The 22,076-nt window shown below is 38.2% G+C and overlaps 2 protein-coding genes across 6 annotated transcripts in view; one reads left to right on the forward strand and one right to left on the reverse strand.

Moving 5' to 3' along the window:
• AKAP7 (A-kinase anchoring protein 7) overlaps nt 1–22,076 on the forward strand; it is a 75,503-nt gene that overhangs the window by 10,321 nt on the left and 43,106 nt on the right. For all 5 annotated transcript variants that reach the window (XR_006182329.1, XM_042891465.1, XM_042891477.1 and 2 more), the window contains exons 5-6: nt 2,608–2,768; nt 13,627–13,739. Coding sequence is in view for 4 of the 5 variants with exons in the window: in XM_042891465.1 (XP_042747399.1) it covers nt 2,608–2,768; nt 13,627–13,739 (274 nt within the window). In the remaining variant the exon portion in view is untranslated. The remainder of the gene's footprint in view (nt 1–2,607; nt 2,769–13,626; nt 13,740–22,076) is intronic.
• MSH5 (mutS homolog 5) lies at nt 18,163–20,592 on the reverse strand. The gene has a single exon (XM_042891452.1). It carries the CDS (start codon nt 20,590–20,592, stop codon nt 18,163–18,165), a length of 2,430 nt encoding a protein of 809 aa, XP_042747386.1.

The following is a 22,076-nucleotide window of genomic DNA, read 5'->3' on the forward strand; positions in this document are numbered from 1 at the left end:
TATCTCCCCAATAGGAGGTCTTCCAGGAGGCTTCCATCATTTCTATATCTTAATGGTCTTAAAAGCCATGCAGTCCATACACTGAATTATCTAGATCAGTAACTAACAAGTGCAGTGAGATATTGCTTGAGGTATGGTAATACAATTACTAAACAATGTGTCTATTAATTGTGTGTGGTAAATCACTTTTATCCTCAAAAGGTTTTGCTTTTAAAGTACAGATGGCTCATAAGAAAGAATTCAAGGTAGAAAGTAACATCAAGTAGCAGAAGGTATTTTGGCTGAAAACGCATAATGCTTACAAATAATGAGATACCAGTGTGTCTAAATCAGTTGCCCTGCTTGTTTTTCACCCTTGTTTTCTTGAGTGCTGTAACACTAAATCCTTAGGCCTCTATGTTCTTACCTCTCCTTTTGAAGTTGAGTTTCTAGCCTTCCTCCTTCAACACTCTGAAAAGAGAGAGGTAGCTAACCAGGAGCAGAAAGGAAAGCAAGGTATCCCAGATCTGCTGCACTCCTCCTCCATGTTCCTTTTGTCTCCTGGAGGAGACACACCTGCTCTGGTTGATGAGGAAACTGTGGTGGCACCTGAGAATTGGTGAAAATAGTGAGAACAAGGTTATTATTGAAGGCATTTAAGCATGAACTTTTTAAAAAAGAATTGTGAGGGGTTATCTCAAATGGCCTTGCCATTAATAATTTTTTACAGTTCTAAACTGCATATCAAAACAAATATTGCCAAATTCAGTATCCTTAGCCACACCTTGAGCTCTTCTCAGCTCTTGCTGGGCAGCTGGCACTTGCTTATGGAGTTCTTTTCTGCCTCTCCTAGCAGAACTCCACAGTCCAGGAACACAGGATCTGTCCTCTAGTCAGCAGCTTCCCCAGTGATTCTCCCCTTTCCTGTCCAGGTGCTTCCTGCAGCTATCTAGCTCAGCTGTCCTCAAGGTATTCTAGGTTGCATTTTCTATTGTGTGGGATTCTTATTTTTTCTTGTAACTGATGTTTTCTTTTTAACAATCTGTGAGGACTTGAAGACAGAAAAGTTGCATTTTCCTTTCATCACCAATTTTTGATGCCATGTTAATGGAAAGAAATCAAGATCTAGACTGGCAAAAGAACCTGTAATGTGTAATGTTGAGTGACAGTAACAACTCAAACTGCAACTAGTGATCTGGGCAGCTGAGAGTTCACAGATCCAGAAGTTTGGATCCATTAAGTTATTCAGATATCTACACTATCATGTACTGCCTCTGTCTATATATATATATTTCTGTATCTAGAAATGAAATGCGTTGAATGCTATTTGAAGTCCAAACGTGATAAGACTGTTCTAAACATAATATTCAATTGAGCATGACATGGAAATGGGAGATCTGTATTTTAAGCTTCTCTTTGGATGGGAATCCAGACCTGCAATTTGCATAGGAGCTTTCTAGCAGATAGGCTGCAATCTGGCCTCCATAAGTACACTTCACATTTAAGACTGTATAAAACCAAGAACGTGAGATTTAAAATAACATAAAGAAAGCAAGCACTCCCTATAAGATGACAAAAAATCCTTGATTGAAATCAAGTAACTAACTTAACCTGGCCTTGGTTTTAATTAACTGCATGGTTCTCAATACTCCATCTTATTAAGCACACTGGAAAAGTGTGTAGAGATGCTTGTATATGTATGTACAGGCATAAGAAATACAGACATGTTGGAAATCATGCTGATGCCTTTCACGCAGCTGCTGTAAAAAGAGCAAAATAAAGTCATGAGAGTTTTTATCCTGTTACTGCCATCTAGCGTTTATAAAGCCAACACTGGTTTCGTGAAAACTTCCAATTCTAGAACTAAAAAGCACATGAGAGATCTTTGGGAGGCATTAAGAATATAAGGTTCTTCTTGATTGTGAATCATTTCAAAACAAAAGCGATTCAAAACAAATATTTCATGTTCTCATACAAGTACCTAATAGGGCTAATTAAAATGATTAGGTTATGAGTGTCGCTACTGTTAAATTACATGTGGATTATTTGTGCATGCTACTTCTGTCTTTTAAAGTAAGCATTGGTTTTGGTGATACTTATTTTCCTGCCAGCTTTAATGAGCTTAATAGTAATTTCCATATAATTTTATCATTATATTACATATTAAATGTCACTAACATCTGTTTATACTTTTAAGTAACATTCTATGGCAAGTTTGAAGGAATCAGAATCTTGGAGCATCCCACTCAGATAGCAGGCATGAACAAAAGTAAATTGCTTTAAGAATAGAAAACAAAATGCTTCTCAATAAGCATCTTAAATGTGATGCACAGAGTAATAGAGACACTGTCATCTTAATATCTAGTCATTCAGATGAACTCTGTTCAGGAATTACACCTGTGGCTGTCTGCCTTACTGTTTCTAGTTTTACAGCAGGATGTGTGAACCAGTTTGCCATTACAAAATAGTGAGAATACTGACTGCACTGATAGTAAGTAGTGCAGAAATACTTGAGTAAATAGTAAATTAATACTAAAAATTTTGAGATTTTTGTATAGAGAGATTAATAATATATAAACAATATTAAAATATGTGACTATGACATACATTTTATCTTTCCCTTGACAGAGCAGTTGGTGCTCTTTCTGACAGCAAGGATTTTGTAGAAGATCTCCTAAAAGGAAAAACTGTGGATTTGTCTTTTCAAGGAATCGATCACTTCAAAAATGAAGTTGGGTTTGTGCAGCTGGCAGAAAATGATCATACAGCTGTACTTTCGGAAATAGCAGGTACAACTTGTGAATATAATGTTAAGTGCTTTAAAGACTTTCTAGCAACCTTATGAAGTAAGCCTTACCTAGATCATAGCGGAGCACAAATATGAGTAAGCTGGTACTTATTTAATCAACATTGATTTACCTTTAACAGCTGCTATTGTTACACAATTGATTTCTCAGCATACCTGAAAGGGACTTTAATTACAGTGCCATTCTATGAGATCTTTTTACTTAGCATATATAAAAAGCACTGCACAAGTTTATAGATGGATAAAAAGACTTTACCTTGTTTTGGTTCAAACACCGTGTGTTGTTTCTCAGCTGATATGCACTTTATCTGACTTGTAAAGTTGCACAGTTCTCTTTAGTGTTCATGCTGAACAGAGTACTGAGAGTTGGTGGTATTTGTTCCTCTTCTATGGTCTGGGAGTCTTTAAGCTTTGTGTTTCCTCTGTGCAATATGTATAACTCTTAAACCTCATCACATGCTTGAGTATAACTGCACATACACACACAGAATTGTATACACATTTGCATATATTTATATAGAAGTATATACATAAAATCAATTTGAGACTTTCTCTCCACCTCTAGAGGATAAAGGGAAATCAGAACATGGTTGATGTACCAAAGGAATCAAATCCATGTCCACAGAGCTTTAGCCTGAGTTTTCGGGTTTTTTTTTTTGTTGTTGTTTTGTTTTGGTTTTTTTTGAGTGCTTGTGGAACCAGTCTGTGGCTTGTTCAGTGTTATTGCCTTCATTTAACAATTATGAAATTACTGAAAAATGTTGCAGGTGCACACTATTACACATCTGTACCTGCATGTACCTGTGAAACTAAGGCCACTGTCCTAGTCAGACACACAAAACGTATCTAAAATAGAGTTTTCAAGTTGCAGGAATATACAAATTAAAAGTCATATAACTGTCAGCTAAGAAACAGCAAACAAAATAAGGTAGAGTGGAGATTTTTTTTCTGTCTACAAGGCTACACTCAAACTATGTCGTTTACAGACAGTAATTAAAAATTCTCAGCAAACATTACTAATTCATCAGCGTCCTTCAAAGCACTTTAAAACAATGCCAGCAATTCTACCTATTCCCTGAAAAGACTATTTTAAAGAGTCCTGCAGCATTGAGGAATTATCTTTTGTGCTTTGAGGAATGTGAGGTCACTCTACTTTCTTAATGATGCAACAACCCATATGGGACATTTTGCAGAACAGCAAAGACTGCTGCTGTCACAAGATCTCTTGTGCAATCCAGAATTGATAAATGGAGCTGGTATTGCATCCATTGAAAAGAACAGATGAGTATTTTGCTTACATTAACTTCTGGAACCAATTATAGTACCTCTCATGACTTTGGTTGTGTTGGATGCTTCACCTATCAAGTTGCATGGTGAAGCTTTCAAAGTGCCTTTTGATGCTCAGGTTGTCAACAAAATTAAAGTTGAAAAAAAAAGTTGAATTAAAATGATCACATTTTATCTATCATTATCTACATCTATCATATATCTACATCTGTATGGCGTAGATACATTTTGGTGCACTCCTCCACTCAGATACCATGTAGTAGTTTCTGGACTGTACTTGAAACAGTAAACAGACCTTCTAACACAAAGAAGCACATTAGCAGAAATACACGGTTGATTTTTTCCATAACAAGTTTCTCATATACATTCAAAAATAAGCTGTATGTCAAAAATACACCTTGTATGCCTGTTCTGTGGATAGTATCCTGAGTATACAATTTAGGAAGACAACTGCAAGAGAAGATAGTGGGAACTCTTTGCTGGACTTCTGTGAATCAGGATCTGTACACAGCTACACGTTTGACATAAGACAACTGTTGAAAATGTATTTTTCCATTTGTGAAAGCTGTATTCTCTCCAAACATAGCTTGTCTGTAATATAACTTGGGTCCCTGCTTTTCCCTTACTTGAAAAAGAGAAGGCACTGGAGAGACCTCATTGCAGCTTTCCAGCACTTGAAGGGAACATATAAACAGAGGGAGAACGGCTATTTATGAGGGTGGATAGTGACAGCACAAGGGGGAATGGTTTTAAACAGGGACAGGAGAGGTTTAGGTTAGATATAAGGAGGAAGTTTTCACACAGAGGCTGGTGACAGACTGGAACAGGTTGCCCAAGGAGGTTGTGGCTGCCCAATCCCTGGAGGCACTGAAGGCAAGGCTGGATGCGGCTCTGGGCAGCCTGGTCTGGTGGTTGGCAACCCTGCACAGAGCAGGGGGCTCGAAACTCAGTGATTATTGTGGTCCTTTTCAACCCAGGCCATTCTGTGATTCCCTGGAAATGGTTTTAAAACTGAAGCTTGCAGAAAGAAAAAACTTCCATTGTTGTTTGAAGGATGTTAATGATTCTGTTGTCTGTGGAAGAGCAAACTCCTGTAGCTGGTTTGGGTTCTGGCAAGATCTAAGCTTAGTTTCTTACAGAGTTACTATTGTGTTCCTTCCAAGTTGCATGTGGTTTCTGCCGCACTCTTAAGGTGAATTGTGTTTTCACCTGTTATTTTGCATTCTTGAAGATGTTGAAAGAGGATTATCAGTAACACAATAGAAAATGCATTAAGTTCACATTAGCTTCCTGTAAGATACTGTTCCATAAATAACATGGGAGTTTGATACGGATAACATCTGTATATACTGAAGAACCATCATGGCAAGTTCCATGTCTAGTAACACTAATGTAAACAGAAGTTTGGTAGAGAAAAAAGTTCAGGAAAAGCAGAGGTAATATTCTGTCTGTTGTGATTTCCTATTTATTCCCTAGCAATCCATTAACAGAGATTAGGATATATTATCTACTAGAAATAACACTATTTTTAAGTATTAACTAAGGAGCATGAAGAGTACTGAAATCCATTTTTGTATAAGCCTTCTTAGAAGACTGTGGCTAAAAAACTAAGTAAGTGCAGTGATTTTAAAGAAGTTATCATTTTTTGTACTTCATTATGCCATGGAATATTTGAAGTAGTAAGTGAATTTGAAAAATAACAGATTTCATTTTTACAATTATATTAAAAATGCTGTTTGAAACAGATACAAGTGAATGAGTGAATCCTGTTTGTTGTTGATTTGTTTGTTTTGTTTTGTTTTGTTTTTTAATACCATAGGGTTTGTAGTTTCAAGTTTAGGGATGAATGGTGCCAGTTGCATTCTGGTCACCAGAGGGAGCCTGAATTCCACCAACAAGAGTTACTGATGTTTTGGCAGTTGACTGTTCCTATTGCTTTCGATCCTTTTTTTTTTTTTTAAAGAAATGTTGAATTATTCTAATTACGTTAAAATGTTTAATCAAATGTTTTAAAACTCTTTAATTAATTAGATGAGGAAAACAAGTAGTATGCCTAACTTCTCTAACTTTAGTTTCCTAAAAATGTCATTTAGTCTAATTTCTCTATGCTAGTTTTCATAACAGTCACCACTAGAGAGAGAAACGGAGAGGCAGTCACAGCCTGTTTCTCTAAGTGCATTGCAGCTTTACACAAGCATAACACAGCATTACAGCTGTGCCAAAGCAGTATGGCTCCCTGCTGTGCTGTGGGATTCTGCAATCACACAGTGAATTCAGCTGTGATTAAACTAACCTTTTTTTCCTTTGCCAGGTAATTTTAACCTTTACAATTTGTAGTGTAGTTTGCTGAAATGCTACATGACTGTCAGCACAAATGACAGGAGTGGTGGCTCACCTGGGGCTATAGAGCAGGAGCCTCTTTAAAAGATTATGTAACCACATATTTGTCATCTGTCTTAGGGTGATTTATGTTGCCCTGACTTCAGAGAGCCTAAAGAAATACTTTAATTCAGTTAATTTAGTTCACTTAGCTTCCAGATGGCTGATGCTAAGATAAATACATTTTGTCTCTTGTCAGTTATTTTTAAACCACATTGTATGATGTAAAAATCATGAACTCAAAACTGTTGTAGTTTTTCATTAAAATAACTGATTTGTAAAAAGTGAACAAAAAGCTGCTAGTCCAAATCCCTAAGAACCCTATTCAAGATATACTGCTAGGGTAGGTTAGGCTTTTCTTCCAGTGCATGTACCTGTGTTAGTTACTGTTCCTACAAATGCGTGTACTTTCGATCATAGTTTTTCCACAAACTCATAAGAGGTAAACAACAAGCAAGAAAAACACAAAAAGGAATAGATCTCGAAAGTTGTTGGCCTGTGTAGAAACTTGGCTCATGCACAGCACAAAGAAAAGCATGCTCTAAAGTTTAAAGTAACTGGCAGTTGGATTTTTCTTTTTTTCTTAAAAAATATAAAGTATGTATGTATAGGCTGATACAGACTATCATGTGATTAATACACTCATCAGGAAAAAAAAAGTGGTTTTGCTGATTGCATTGCAAGAACCAAGACACCTACCTGGTAGTAGACTTGTGCATTGTTCGTGCCTTTTGATATGATGTAGTTTTCTGCATGCAGCCTTTTCTAATTAAGCCTTTTGCTACATGTCAGTTTTCATTTTAGGCCCTTTGAGTAAACAAATGCTGACAAAAGAGGCATACATTTTAATGAAAATAAACAATAACCATTAAAGATTAGCACCAGTTAATTTTATGAGTTGGTATTCCTGTAGGTAATAGTTATTAAACACTACCAAAGTATTATGCTCAAGACCTCATTATTCATTAGTGAATGTTTAATGCTGTGACCAGCAAAAGAGGCCGAAGGGGATATGAGAAGCGCTGGACTGGGATGGGGGCCTGGCTTTGTACTGCAATGCCTCTCACCTTTCAGTTCCCTGCACTTACACTCAGGTGGGGTCTTAAAATTCAGGACCAGCTGCATGGCAGGAGGCAGAATAGAAAAAAAATGTCTGGTCTGCTGAGAAAAATGCAAAAATATGATTTGACTCTATAATGAGGGCATTTTCAGGGAAGTGCAGAGAGGGCAGATGTAAGGGGGATTCTTTTGTCATGGTGACAAACATTTAGGAAGAACTGGGATGAATTAAAAGCACTATAGGAACTGAGTTCCATTAAGAATTTATGTTGAGCCTTCACATTATTGTTGTCTTGTCAGGCTTACCTTACATATTAGCATCTGTGTACAAAGTGTGGATTGCTTGATCCAGGTGCTCTCTTGATCTTAATGAATGAACACATTTGTTCTTTTATATACCTGTGTAATGATGGAGACAAAGACAACAACCCATGGTTATTACCAATGCATGTCTGAAATAACTGTATAGCTCACTGATGCATGATAGTGGCAACTCACTGTGGAAAAGCCGAAGTAACTATAAAAGAACTATTGGGAAATGGCCTAGACTATGTCTCGCCTGCTGGTCCAGTGCAAAGCTGCCTGCCTATCTGTAGAGAAATGCTGAGCATGTTACACTCAATACTACTGTGAAAGTAAGGATGACGTGAAGACCCGATTTGTAATACCCAAAACTTTGCTAAGTGGTAGCCAACAAAATATTCTCCTAAATAACAACTAGGAACTTAAGAAAAATGTACATTACTTAGTGTGTTAAATTTATAATTGTAATTTAACAATTCTTAGCTTCCCTGTGTCTTTAGTTTTAAGAGAATAGTCAGGAACACTTCCACTAAGTCTTCTAATTTAGGGACCATGGTTTAAAAACGAGCAGAAATTAATAAACTGGAAGAAAATCTGCAAGCATAATAGCTTCATGCATTCAATGAAATATTGGAAAAGAAGAAGGCTATTATGGATTATTATTCAATATACAATTGTAGCAGTTAGGCAGATCAAACCAATGGGAAAAGTATTACATCAAAGGCGTGATGGTAAAAGAACCAGCACATTAGAAAGGTACTATAAGGAAAAAGAATAAGATTACATACCCATATCACAAGATTCCAGGATCACAAGAGTAAGCTTCATCAAAGAAGGATCTCCAAGAAGAAATCTTTCCCCAGAGGCAGTCAGCCCCTAAATCAGGGCTAAGAGAGGTGCAGCCAGGCTCCAACCCTTCCAGTCACACAGGTGGATTACCTTCACCTGTGCTCCTAGGGCTTACCAGGTCCTTTCCCCAGGTAATCAATCAGTGGTTCAGGCTGTGACCCAACAGTTCACATACAACAATTTTTCTGTGAATGATTCTGTATTGATCTAGCTGTGGAATTTCTGAGCCTTTCAAGTTTATAGTTGTTCTGGACAAGTTTCATGTATTGTATTTCAGGTCTAATTATGGGAAAACAGTTGTCTAATGAATTTAGCTACATCCAATATAAAAGGCACAGATGACATTCAGTAATTTTGACATTGTAAAAACTAATGTGCAAAGTGATATTGCAGAGTACAGCGAACTGCATGAAAGATGGTCTGAAAGCTGTCCAAAAGTTTGTTCTAGGAAGTCACTGAGCTTGCAAATATAGCCTTAACTTTTTGAGGGTATACTTTGAAGCTGCAAAAACTGGTCAGCCTGAAATTAATAAGGGAAAATACAGATCCTCTTAGTTTTTCAGTCCAGCTAGTAATGTCATGTATGAGGGAAAGATGGTGGATGCTTAGACCCATGTGCATCGTCTGTCTGTCATTCTTGTCACTGGCCTCTGCTTGCTTTCAGATCAGGCAATCCTCATCATGAAGTTTAACCTTCACATATTTGTTCATTCTTCAAATCCCCTTTCATAAAATCCCTTAAGCCTGGAACTTTTTTTCTGCCCACAAAATCCATGCTTCCTATCCCCGTTCTTTTAAAACCCTCCTTGTGATCACTTCTTCAGAGGGCTGCATAGATATTAATAGCATTACGTTATCTTCTACTCTTCCTGTGCTCTCAGAATAACATTTTGCTTTGTTTCTTTCTTTCCCCTCCATCTCCTCAGATTTCTATTTTCATTATCTCTGAGGAAAGAAACATTGTGGTAATGACATTTGTAAGTCACCTTAACCTGTAAAATGTCAAAGTGTACTACAAAGCCATACAACTGAAGTTATCTGTAGTGCCAATAAGTGTGGCCAATCTTTTGAGCCTGTGATATTTATATAATGATCTATCCCACAGCAAAGCTGTGTGAGGAGGTTATGTCCGATGGGAACCATGGGAACACACATGGGCACACACATACACATGTAAATAGATCAAATTTAAAACTGCAGTCTCTCTTGTTTTCTACTTTACAGCAGTTTTTCTTTATGTTTTTTCTTCTTTAGAATTGCCAGATAGGAAAAAAAGAAGATTTTGAAAAGATGATTAGAAACAAAATTATAAATATGTTTATTTAGCACAAATTGAAGACACCCATGCTACGTGGCTGCTGTTTGGCATTATAAAGTGTAGGTTCCTTACTGTCCCACTGTAACACACATTTATAGAACCATCGTAATCATTCTACCTTGTTGAAAATACCGTGTTTTAAATCCCATGATTGGCTAAACCACTGCTGTGACACTGAGCTCTTAGAGGAATTAGGGACATATCTCTGTAATCACATCTTCATCACCACGGATCTTAATTGCAGAGGGGAGAGATAAGACATGGTGGCAGAAGAGTTGAGCTTCATAGTCGAGAAAAAAAAGACTACAATCCATGAGACTATCACAGGGTAGCATGAACTTGTTTTTAATAAGACTAATCCTTTGCTGGAGTATCAAAGTCAAGGAGTCCCCAGATGATGCTGTTCAGAGGACCAAATAAAGGAAGCAGAAAATGGGTTTGTTACCAACCATTTCAGTTTTAAATTCATCTAACGCTTTATTCAGTATTTACTCAGCTTACCAACATCAGAAAATAAGCTGGCCATTGGAAGCACAGAAATACATGCCCAGCATTATTAAATGAGTTAATTTGAACTTCTGCATCTCAATTTGAATAAGCAGCAAACATTTATTTAGTCATTTGTTTTGATATGTTAATCTGTTGTTCATGAATTCTTGTGTGCACAGCTGCATAATAGCTTAGCAGGGATTCAGGGCAAACGTAGAACTGTTTCCCACAGACACAAAATAATACAGGTAGGTAAGCTGATCTTGTGTATAGCCTCATATCCAAAGCTATTGACAGATAGTAGATTAAGATACGTAGATGCATAGATCTATAGTTTACTTGTAGATCTGTATGGAAGTTATGCCTGTGCACTCATTTGGATGGAGAGGGAGGGAAGAATGGAGGAAGGGGATGGAAGGAAATAGGAACAAACTGAAACACGGGAGAGTTGGTCCAAATGTGGGAAAACACTTCTCTACTGGCACAGGATGTCCAGAGAGGCTGTGGAGCCTCCTCCTTGGCAGTGTTCAGAAGCTGCTTGGACATGGACCTAGGCAGCCTGCTCTGGGTGGCCTTGCTTTAGGGGTCAGACCAGTTGGGCCAGAGGTCCCTGCCAACCTCAGCCATTCTATGATTCTGTAATATTTACTTATATACATAAATATACACATACATGCACTTTTATATAATCTTCTCATGTAACAAGAGGAATTAAATGAGAAAAGAATAGTGATTGTCCAACATAACACAATGAGTCTGTTTCACTTGTGGGAAGGAAGTCCAGATCAGTTTTGTACCTCATCTCTTGGGCTGCATCATACCTCCACCTCCTTCTCTATTTACATGCAGCATATGAATACATCCTCCAGAAAGAGAATTCTAGTAGCTTATTTTGAAACCCTGGCATTTACTTTAAAATTAAATTTTGATGACTTTCTCATCTCTCTTTTCTCAATGTTATTACAAAAGTTGTAATTACAAATGTTTGCTTTACTTCATTGGCTGGGTAGTATAGTAGTAATTGCAAGAAATAAATTCGGATGGTAAATGAATGGAGACTCAAAAACCACAGAGTGAAACCAAATCTAATTTTACTGACTACCACAGGACAAGTGACTGTTCATACCAATTGTCACCTGTGTTTTGAACAGTGTATTGTCAATTTGCCTGAATTTACTTGGCTATGGAAAAAAAGTGGCTTTAGTACTGACAGTTCACACTGTTGCACAGCCAGATCTTCTCTCCAGCTGTCCAGTTTTCCACCAGAGACCCAATTCTAGCTTCAACAAAAAACTTCATGAGATCTCTAGAATCTTTTCTCTCCGTTCAAGTGAAATATGTCAGCCTTCCAGTTTTAAGACATCTTATATAGAACTGTATTTTTTCGAACTCTTCTGATGTGAAGTCATGCACAAGCTTGTAAAATCTCTTCTTGTATGTGATTCCAAAGTACCTCACATATATTTACTATAGCAAACAATCAAAAAGGTAAGAGTAAGTACTAGAAGAATGTGTGAACGGGCAGACTCGCGCTAGCCAGCTTTGAATGCCTGAATTTTGGTTTGTTGGGCCTTCCCTTTTTTCATCTAGCCTTGCTTTTCACTTGCCAGTGTAATGCATTTCCTTCCAAGGAGAAGAATAATATAGTGGGTCTTTCTGATACAGCTTAAGCATTTCAACCAGAAGTAATTCACGTTACAGAATCACAGAATCACAGAATCACCCGGGTTGGAAGGGACCTCAAGGATCATGTAGTTCCAACCCCCCTGCCTAGCAGGGCCACCAAACATACACATTCAGATCAGGTTGCCCAGGACCCCGTCCAACCTGGCCTTGAACACGTCCAAGGATGGGGCATCCACAACCTCCCTGGGCAGCCCGTTCCAGGGCCTAACCACTCTCCTAGTAAAGAACTTCCCCCTAACATCCAACCTAAATCTTCCCCCCCTCAACTTAAAACCATTTCCCCTAGTCCTGCTGTTATCAGCCCTTTTGAAGAGTTTACTCCCCTCCTGGGTGTAGGTTCCCTTCAGGTATTGATAGGCTGCAATGAGGTCACCCCGCAGCCTTCTCTTCTCCAGGCTGAACAAGCCCAACTCCCTCAGCCTGTCCTCATAGGGGAGGTGCTCCAGCCCCCTGATCATCTTAGTCGCCCTCCTCTGGACCCTTTCCAAAATCTCTATGTTACTGCAGATACATGATTATAGTAAGAGTAGATTAAATTCATCTGATAGGATTTTTTTTTCCTATTTCGATTTTAGCTCAAGGATAGCGTGTGTCATCTAGATTTACAGCTAGTGAACAATTTGAAGTTGTATTTGCACAGAAAAAAAATGTTAGCAGTTTTTCTGTTTTTCAGTAATAGGAATATTCTGTTTGCCACAGGTTTTATCTATTTCATCTGAACTTTCAAAATTACAACAGATATTTTTCATTTATAGTATTTCAGTTTAAAAATAAAGCCTAGTTCAAAAATTACACTGAAATTTATTTCCAAGAAACAAAACATTATATTGGGCAGATTAGCTGTGATATGGTAAGCGAGGTCTGTGTAGTAGAGCTGCTTTGACCTTTGTGGTAGACAAATGTGTATTTCAAAATTAGAAAAAGAACTTCAAAGGCAACAGTGAAGACTAAAAAAGTAGAACAATAAGAATCTAACTTCAGTATACTTAGCATGTCTTCCAGCTCTGCCACATAAATTCAGTGACAGACTTTATAGCTTCCAACTTCAGGATTCCTTTAGTCTAAGAGGGATATTACCCAAATAGAGGAAGTAGGACTTATCACAGAACAATATTTTTAAAGACAGAAAATTTTGGTATTTGTTTATAGTCTTCCTGGAGTTTGCAAAACTTTTCAGTGAGAACTCCTGGACTGTTTTAATCTGATGGCAAAAGAAGGCAGCACTGATTGCTATTTAATTGCCATTATCTTACTAATGCCAAATTTGTGACCCATATTAATTGCAAATGCAAGAAGATTTTCACATGAAACAGTGAATACCTTTGAAGTTGTGTAGAAACCTCTCTGCCTTTTGGTATTATATATTTTTTTTAAATACTGGCGTGGTTGTGACTCATACTACAGTCGGAAACACTTTTAAGCATTCTGTGGTTTAATTTCTGAGTTCCTCTACATTTTCTTCCCCTCTTAGAGACTATGAGGAAGATATTTCAAGAAAAGGGCATCTTGGCAGGAGAAGAAAGAGCTTTTAAGCCCCATCTGACCTTTATGAAGTTGTCAAAATCAACACAGCTATGTAAGCAGGTGAGCTGAGGTTTCATGTAGCTCAGCAGCAATCCAGAAAGTTTAATTTGTAGATGAACGAAGGAGTTGCTTATGCTATAGCATCATAGTTTTACATCTTTGTAGCCAGCTGAAGAGGTAAGACTTTAAAATACTGATATGTTGGAAGGAATAATTAGTACATCTACTGTGTAAAAAGTAGTCCTATATTGTACTGTAGGTTAATACTCTTGATATTCGCATTACAGTAAAATCATAGCCTGTTTTCTTTTGTGAAACTATGCAAAGCAAAAAGGTGGAATTACTTGTTCAAAATTACAGAATTAGTACTAAGGTGTAGATCACATAGTTGGAAATGCTGTCACAGAATTTATATGTTGCTTGCGTGGATATTGTTTGGTTACTCTGTGGGAGAAAATAAGTAAATAAACAGGGGAATTTATATGTTGATTATGCATAATGTGCAGGCTTGCATTTCTTTTGATTGAATATGTTTTGTTGAATTACACGGTAGTGATAAAATGCAGCATTATATTCTCTTGCAGGTATCTATTTCTTGCCCATTTATTAGCTTTTTTTTACAAGAAAAAGTAGACAAACTTAGAAGTAAGCTACAATAACTATAATGAGAAATATAGAGAAGCAATAAAGGATATTTAGCTTTTTATTTCACACTAACTTAACAGTAATTTATTATTAACGTAAGATCTATCTCCATAAAATTTCTTTGCTGGTATTGCAATACAATGCTTTATGTAACCTTTCAACATTGGCTTGGAAAGTAATTTTCAGAAGAAATATTTTCTAAAAATAAGGATTAAAGTACACAGTATAATTATTGTCAGGTGATTTAGCAAGCATTAAAGTACTTTATTCATTAGAAAAAAACTATAAAATCTGAAAGGTGAAGATTTTAATCAAGGAATATTCTGAAATCAGCTGGAAGATGGAATGAGTTCTAAGATGTATTAAGTAGCTTCAGGGACATAATGCATAATTGCTCTGAAGCAAAATAAGGACTTGTCTGCAGGTTGTAGGTGGTGTGTTATAGCTCATCAAATTGTAGGCTGAAGCTTTTGCTTGTATTAACAGCTGCTTTTTAAAACATTCTAAAAATCCACGGCTTTTGCAGAATATCAGCTGTTCACCAATGTAACTGTTTTGTTAAAACATCTCAGATAATCAAGGTGCTTTTTTGCCAGTCTGCTTTTTTGTTGTTTTTTGCTTTTTTTTTTTTTTTTTTTAAACATTTATCTACCTTGCATGAAGTATTGGCCAGGATACATATTTTCTGTGTTCTGATATTCACAGCTACTGACAGAACCGGGTCGGTGTCATTTCAAATCATCTTCCTTAGTCCTCCATAACACTGGATAATACACATAGTATTCTGAAGATGCACTGTTTAGAAAGATATTATGTATTAAAAACCTGTAAATTATCAGGAATTTTTGTCAGTCAATCCACTGTCTGGCATTAGCATCAGTCTTCTCTTATCATTTTTAGTTTAATTGTGTCCACATATTTAGTAAGATAGTTTCCTTGCATTTCCTGACAACAATAAATAACAACATGAAACACAGAAATTCTATCTATTTTGTTGTATTTCTTAACATAATGTTGGATTGCATTTTCAGATCATATAACAGCATGAAAAACAAGAAATGGAGAGTGGATGACGATGGCATGAGAAAGCATATAAAAGAGTAAACAGAGCAAAGTAGTTGACTGTAGTTCATAGCTACAGCTTCAAAAATATATCAATATTTTTTAAAATGTGAGATTTCTAATTTGAATCAGTACTTTAAACCATTCTCCATACAATGACATCTAAATTCCACCAACATTTCCTTTTGTAAAAATAATTTTAAATATCTTTTTACGTTTTGTGACCTATGTATCTTCTGAGAAGACTTGAACTTTCCAAACTTGTCACGGGTATTTACAATGCAGAAGAGTTTGAAAGTTCAAAATGAAGAAAAATCTCAAGAAAACAGCTTTGCACTTTGAAGTCACAGCATTAAGCTAAAAATAGACAAAATCATAAATGATAAATATTAACAAAAACAAACAAACAAAAAAAAACCCCACAACCTTGGAAATCAAAATTAGTGAAGGATAACATTTCAGATAAAGTGGACAAGGAAAGAGCTGTCTGAGTGCCCTCTCAGCTTCTCAGGTTAAAGAACCTTCTTAACTGCTCAGAAGTGGAGAAACTCATTCTTCACATTCAGCTTGACAATCCTGAAATCAAATGTGCCATGGAAAACTTCCCCAGATTAAGCAGGCACTGTGTGTCTTTGGGTGCCCTTTGGACTGAGACAAAGGGAGATAATTTACTTGCACGTGCCTAGTTGTTTTCACAGCTGACTTGGATGGTAAGAATACTGGGTTAGTATCATTATCTTCTGAACAAAGAACATCTGAAACACAGTGAAAGAAGTAACTGAGTTACTCTACACTTAAAAATAACATTTCTATTCCTGTTTCCCTCACTATTTTGCTACGTTGCTGTAGGTCAGTCCCAACCCCTCCGTTTTTCATTCATCTGCTATTTATTTCAGGGAGTGTTGTGAGGCACACCTGATAAATGCTGTATAATATTCAGAGATCCTTTAGTACATATACTGCTGCCTGAACTGCAAATGTGATGAAATGGGTTTTGTTAGTAGATGACTGGCAATTACACTGCTCAGATAGCATCTGCTTAATTAAAAAGCTGTATATCCTTAGTCTAGGCATAGGTTGACAAGAAAGTATTCCAAAAGTATAATTTAAGAATATTTGACATATGATATAACTCTATGCAGCACATATTTAGAATGCAGTATGTATAATTAATAAAAGAGAATATATTTGTGGGAAAAATCTTTAAACAATACTTGTAAGTGTAGTACATGGCCTGTTCACTGCTGTCATTCAACTTCAGTGGTAATATCCCCAAGATGTTAGATATTATTTTTCAGGCAGTATTATTACACTGAAAGTAGCAGCAAAACAGCACAGTTTGGTCATTTACCCTTGTATTTTTAATGTAGTTTATGTTAAACTTTTGTCACTATCCTGGTTTCATTATAGATAACAAAAGTTACTTTTTTTGTAGTGTCGTAAATGCACATCATAAAAGGAGGACATTCTGCACTGAGCCTGCACTGAACTGTCTCTGATTTCAGATCTGTTTGGTGGACACTCATGTTCACCTTCTTGCTGTTGTCAGTAAAACATACCAAACAGATAAAATGTTTAGTATCTATGTTAAGTATCTAAATGTTAGTAATTATGAATATAACTTTTTTTTTTTTCTCATATAATTTTTTTCTCTTGGATTAGTGATAGTGGAATCTTGGCTTCCTGAAATCAAGTAGAACTGAAGAGAGATCCAGTGTATCTGCTGATTCTCTCTGATTAGCAATACTGTTAGCGGTTACAGACAATCAGTTATCTCATGTCTTTTCTGTCTTAGATAACTTAGATAAGGCACTTATGCTCTTGCAGAGAAGGTTATTACTTCTGTGATAGTTACATATCATGCCTCCTCTTTATTCACTTGTTCATATATATGTGTTGCATACTCAGTGATCAAATGCTGGGTTCAGAGTTGATCCTTGGCACTGACAGAAGTGAAATGGACTCCTTTGCTCTGGTATTAATCTTTTAAGTTTAGTTGAATAGTTGAAAAAAATGCTGGTTTTTCCTGCCTTATATGCCTAGTATAGTTTACCATTTCCTGGACTTGTAATTTTGTTTTTGTACTCACAAAGCATAGTTATGTACTCTTACTCTGCAAGACCTTAAGAGAGTGATTATCGATAAAACCAAAGCGTTTCCCCTCTAGTTAGACCCCACTGATTCTGACTTCCATTCTTTTTATATCAGCTCTTGGAATCTCTCTGCCTTTATGGCCAGAAATGCAGCTTTATTAAATGTCACAGAGCTCATTAAATCCCTCTATATTTCCATTAAGCAGTGTCTACTTTAGTGGTTTGTACTGTAACAAAGTGATCTGTTGATCTGGGAGTCCAAAGCACATACTTACATGTGATCCTTTGATGATGATCCTAAAATGACTGAAATGATTACTTCAACAAAACAATCAACACTTTGTTTTTATAGTGCCATGAGACCAGCAGAACTATTTTGATTTTTCTACAGTATTTTTTCAGTCTGAGAATCTAACAGTAGGGGCTCAAAATGTACGATCCAACAGCTGGAAGAGGTTCTCTCCTCTTTCAAGTCTTCCTGCTTTCATATCATGCACCATACAGGGATATACAACTACCATACTGATTTTAAACAAGAATAAGAAATGACATACATTATAGATAATTTTTAAAAGTGAAATGTAGTGTGAGGCATTAGTCATAGTCTTTATTGTTGAAATTACCAAACCACCCTATCGAACATGGCAGATACCTTGTAATATATGCTTTTAGACATAGCCATGCTATAGAATTGAGGCTGCAGAGGGCAACACCTCTTTATGCATGAACTCTTCTAAGTTCACATTAGGATCATCAAGGTCTAGGCTAAGAAACTTTTCAACAACAGCCTTGCATTTTTCCATCTGGTCTCCTTTTGAAGGATGATCAATACGTTTGATAGCTTTTCCATTGCGAATCAGTTCTGATACTTCCACTCCCCTTTCAATAATTTTGGCAGGCATTCCAGCTAGTGCAGCAATGTTGGCAGCATGACTAACAGTGGATACTCCTTGTTTGATCTGATAGAAAAACACCAATTCATCTCCATCTTGGTGAGTCTCCATGGTCAGGTATTCTAGAAGAGGTGTGTCAGGCAAAAGTTGCAGCTGCATTAAGCTGTGAAAATTAGTGGACACAAAGACCTGCGGACACTGGGTTCCTTGATTGATCCAGTACTTCAGCACAGCAGCCAGAAGGGCCAGGCCATCTAGTGTGTTGGTCCCTTTGCCAAACTCATCGATAAGTACCAATGACCTCTCTGTGGCATTGTTTACTGCTTTGGCAACCTGGTTAAGATCAATCATGAATGTGGAGAGTCCTACAGAAACTGATTCCCTAGTGTGGATTCTTGTGTAAATCCCATCAATTGCTCCGATCTCTGCCTCTGCTGCAGGCACATAACTGCCAATTAGACCCATAAATATTATAAGACCTACTTGCTTTAAGTAGACGCTCTTTCCGGATGAGTTGGGCCCAGTGATTATCTTTATTCGTCTGGTAGCCTCACCACTGTTCACAGGATTAGCCACAAATGTCTTTGCACATAGTTCCATCAGTGGATGTCTTCCATCCTTGATGTGGAAGCCATGGCGCTGAGTAAAGCGTGGCCGGCAGTAGGAGTTTTCCCGAGCCATCACTGCCAAAGCCAACAGCACATCCAGGTGTGCAGTATACTCAATCACGCTGTTAAGCACTTCAGACCTCTCCAAGATCTTTGCCTGCAGCTGGTGCATAATAAGTGTTTCTTGGTCTCTTATCTCACAGTGCAAGTCACCCAGCAGGCTGTCTAGCTCCTTAGTTCTAGCACTTCTGTAGTGCAGTTTATCCTCTGACAAGAACATGAAGTCCAAGCCTTCAATTTCAAAGTCGTTTTTATCCACCATGCTCGGTAGCCGTGGAATGGAGAGAAGGAACCCAATCAAAGGAATGTAGATCACACAACAGGAAGGAATATGGTTGTCTAACGTTTCCAGTTCTTTTTGTGCCACTTCTGTAAGAAAGTCTGACAGACCCATTAGCCTTCGCTTCTTTTCATCAATGGTGGGATCCACATTGGGTCTAACAGTGAAGCGATTTTGAGAGATGCTGCCTTCAAAGTCCACCACTTTGCTGATAAGACTAGCAATGTATTGCAGATCATCAGTGAAGACGCGTGAAATAATCTGAAAGAGTTCAATACTATGGGGCAGAGAGCGACATGTGTCTCTAAGGCACAGTGCACTGCACACTGTCTTATAGAGTGCTTGCCAGTCACTAACTTTTGTATGGGATAGAGTCATTCTTTTTAGAATAAGAGGCACATTTTTTATATTCCTGAGGCAGTCTTGAAGGGTAAGGACTGTTTCATGGTTCTGAGCCAACAGGAAGAAGTGGATAACATCCAGCCGTTTGTTTAGCTCTGTCAAGTTCCGAGTAGGTCGTGTAAGCCACAGCCTCAAAAGTTTTTCTCCCCGTTTGCACCTACAGCGATTTAAAATCCCATATAAACTGAATCCTTCTTTTAATCCACTAGAAAGTTTATACACAGAAGGATGGATATCACTTTTAAATATCTGTAGAACACTGTAAGTGTCTTGGTCTATATTCACAGTTTCTGACAGAACAAACTTTCTAAAGGCTAAAACAGGAACTGCAATACCGCTTTCTTCCAGTTCAACTCCAACCCTTCTCCTGTCAAGGTACTTAAGGAGCCCCCCTAATGCTCTTATCATGAGTGGGCACTCAAAAGGGATGACTGAGGACAAATAAAGAATTTTTTCTGTTGCAGTCATATGGGATGGGATAAATGGAAATTGTCTAGATAGAATTCGTTGCTTGCTGACTTCTAGGCCAAAATCTATGTTAGGAAATAGGACAATTTCTATTTTTCCTTTATCGCTATCACTGTCTGCTAGGTTGGTCAGGAAATTGGCAATATTCTGATCCTGTTTTGCACTTGTCACTATGCATTTAGGATGAACTTCCCCAGTCACTTTTTGCAGCAGCTCAAGGCCTTCACTATCAGGTGTGTCAGGCATGAAGTAAACTGAGCAATCTTCTGTATCATAGTAAGTAACTGCAAACTCCCCCGCATACCACAAGACAGACATATGTATGTCAGAACACTCTTGCTCCTCTTGTTCAGGCGCAAGCAGTGGTGGCAAGGGGCAACTCGTGGCTGATGTGGCACTCATTCTACTGGAGAACAAAATCCCTGACTGGATGTGGTCCAGTGCAACCTGATGCAGGCTACTGCTTTGAGCCAGAGGGCAGATGGGTGATTACCAGAGGTCCTTCCCAACCTCAGCAACTCAGACCTACGCCCAGCATTTCTGTGAAGTGAACTGTGCAGCTTTACCAGAAGTAAGCACAAATGCCCATAAATACAGCAGCGTACTTGTGCATATATATGCGTATACAAAACCAACTGCCCGCCCCACTGACCACAGTGCCTTGCAAAGACACAGCCACACAGACTGGTCAGCTGGGCCTCCCTGCTATTTATGCACCTGCTTCTTCACACAGTGCCAATTTCTGTGCCAGCAGATGAACGTTTGCTGTAGGGGTCAGCCAGTCTCCCTTACAGAAGCCACACTAACAGCCACCTCTCTGCCTCCAGCTCCTCTCCTTACCCTCCACTCGTCCTCCTCGCCCACCGGTGAACAGCTCACTGCGGCTGTGTGAAGGCCGCGACTTCCACCTCGACCCCCTTCTTCCTTCCCTGGCTCCCGGCCTGTCAGGGAGGCACTGCGCCGGGGCCGAGCCGCTCCACCTGGTCCGCAGCGCCGCCTCTGGCCGCCGCGATGCCAGCCCAGCCCTCGGCAGGCGGCGGGCTCTGCTGCTGTGCTGTGGGCCCTTCGCACGGCTGAGTGCCCCGCAGGCCTCCACTCACTGCGGCACTGCTTCAGAGGCCGGGTGTTTTCTTCCTCCCCACCCAGCACCCAAGTACAGCACGTCTTCGTAATCGAGCGTCTGTAGCTTTCCCATGTGGAAACAGCTCCTCTTCTCCACTGCTCCAGACACGTTCATATAAATGAGTCATGACCTTCCCATGCACCTGCATTGTTTCATCCTTTTACCATCAGCACCTCATTGCAGCCATTGCAGGCAGGGCTCCATCAACTGCTCCAAGTCAGTACAAATATCATTCAGGTTTCCAAATATCTTTCAGGAATGTGTCAACAGCAAAACTCAATTCCTGACCATTTAGCATTTGATTCACTCACGACCAATCTGTTTTTGACAAGCACCATCCCAGCCCCTTTTGAATGCTGTTTCTTATTGGAGCATGATGATCTCGATCTCTTCCCTGGATTCATCCCTCATTTTCTTCACTGAATACTTGAGGCTTCACATTTTGACAAGCATTCTCCTGGCTGAAAAGGTCTTTCTTTAAATTACTGATGGAAGACTAAGCATATTTCAAAGAGCTGTCAGCCAGAGAACACAGTTGATGATTTAGTTTCAAAGTAGCCTAGAATTCGAAATTATCTAAGAACCAATTCAGCCATAGAATATCATATTTTAAATAATGAGTGAGTTTGGAATGCACTTACACTTACAGGAGATTGTGTACTTTAGACAGAAAACATCCACCACTAGATGTCATCATTTCAGAGATTAAGGAACTGGAAAGACATTTCTGACCTGGTTGAACAAGACTTACAATGATAGAACC

This window comes from Lagopus leucura, unplaced genomic scaffold, assembly GCF_019238085.1.
Source record: "Lagopus leucura isolate 7727_CA_CO unplaced genomic scaffold, USGS_WTPT01 Super-Scaffold_73, whole genome shotgun sequence".
In the NCBI taxonomy this organism is placed as follows: domain Eukaryota; kingdom Metazoa; phylum Chordata; class Aves; order Galliformes; family Phasianidae; genus Lagopus; species Lagopus leucura.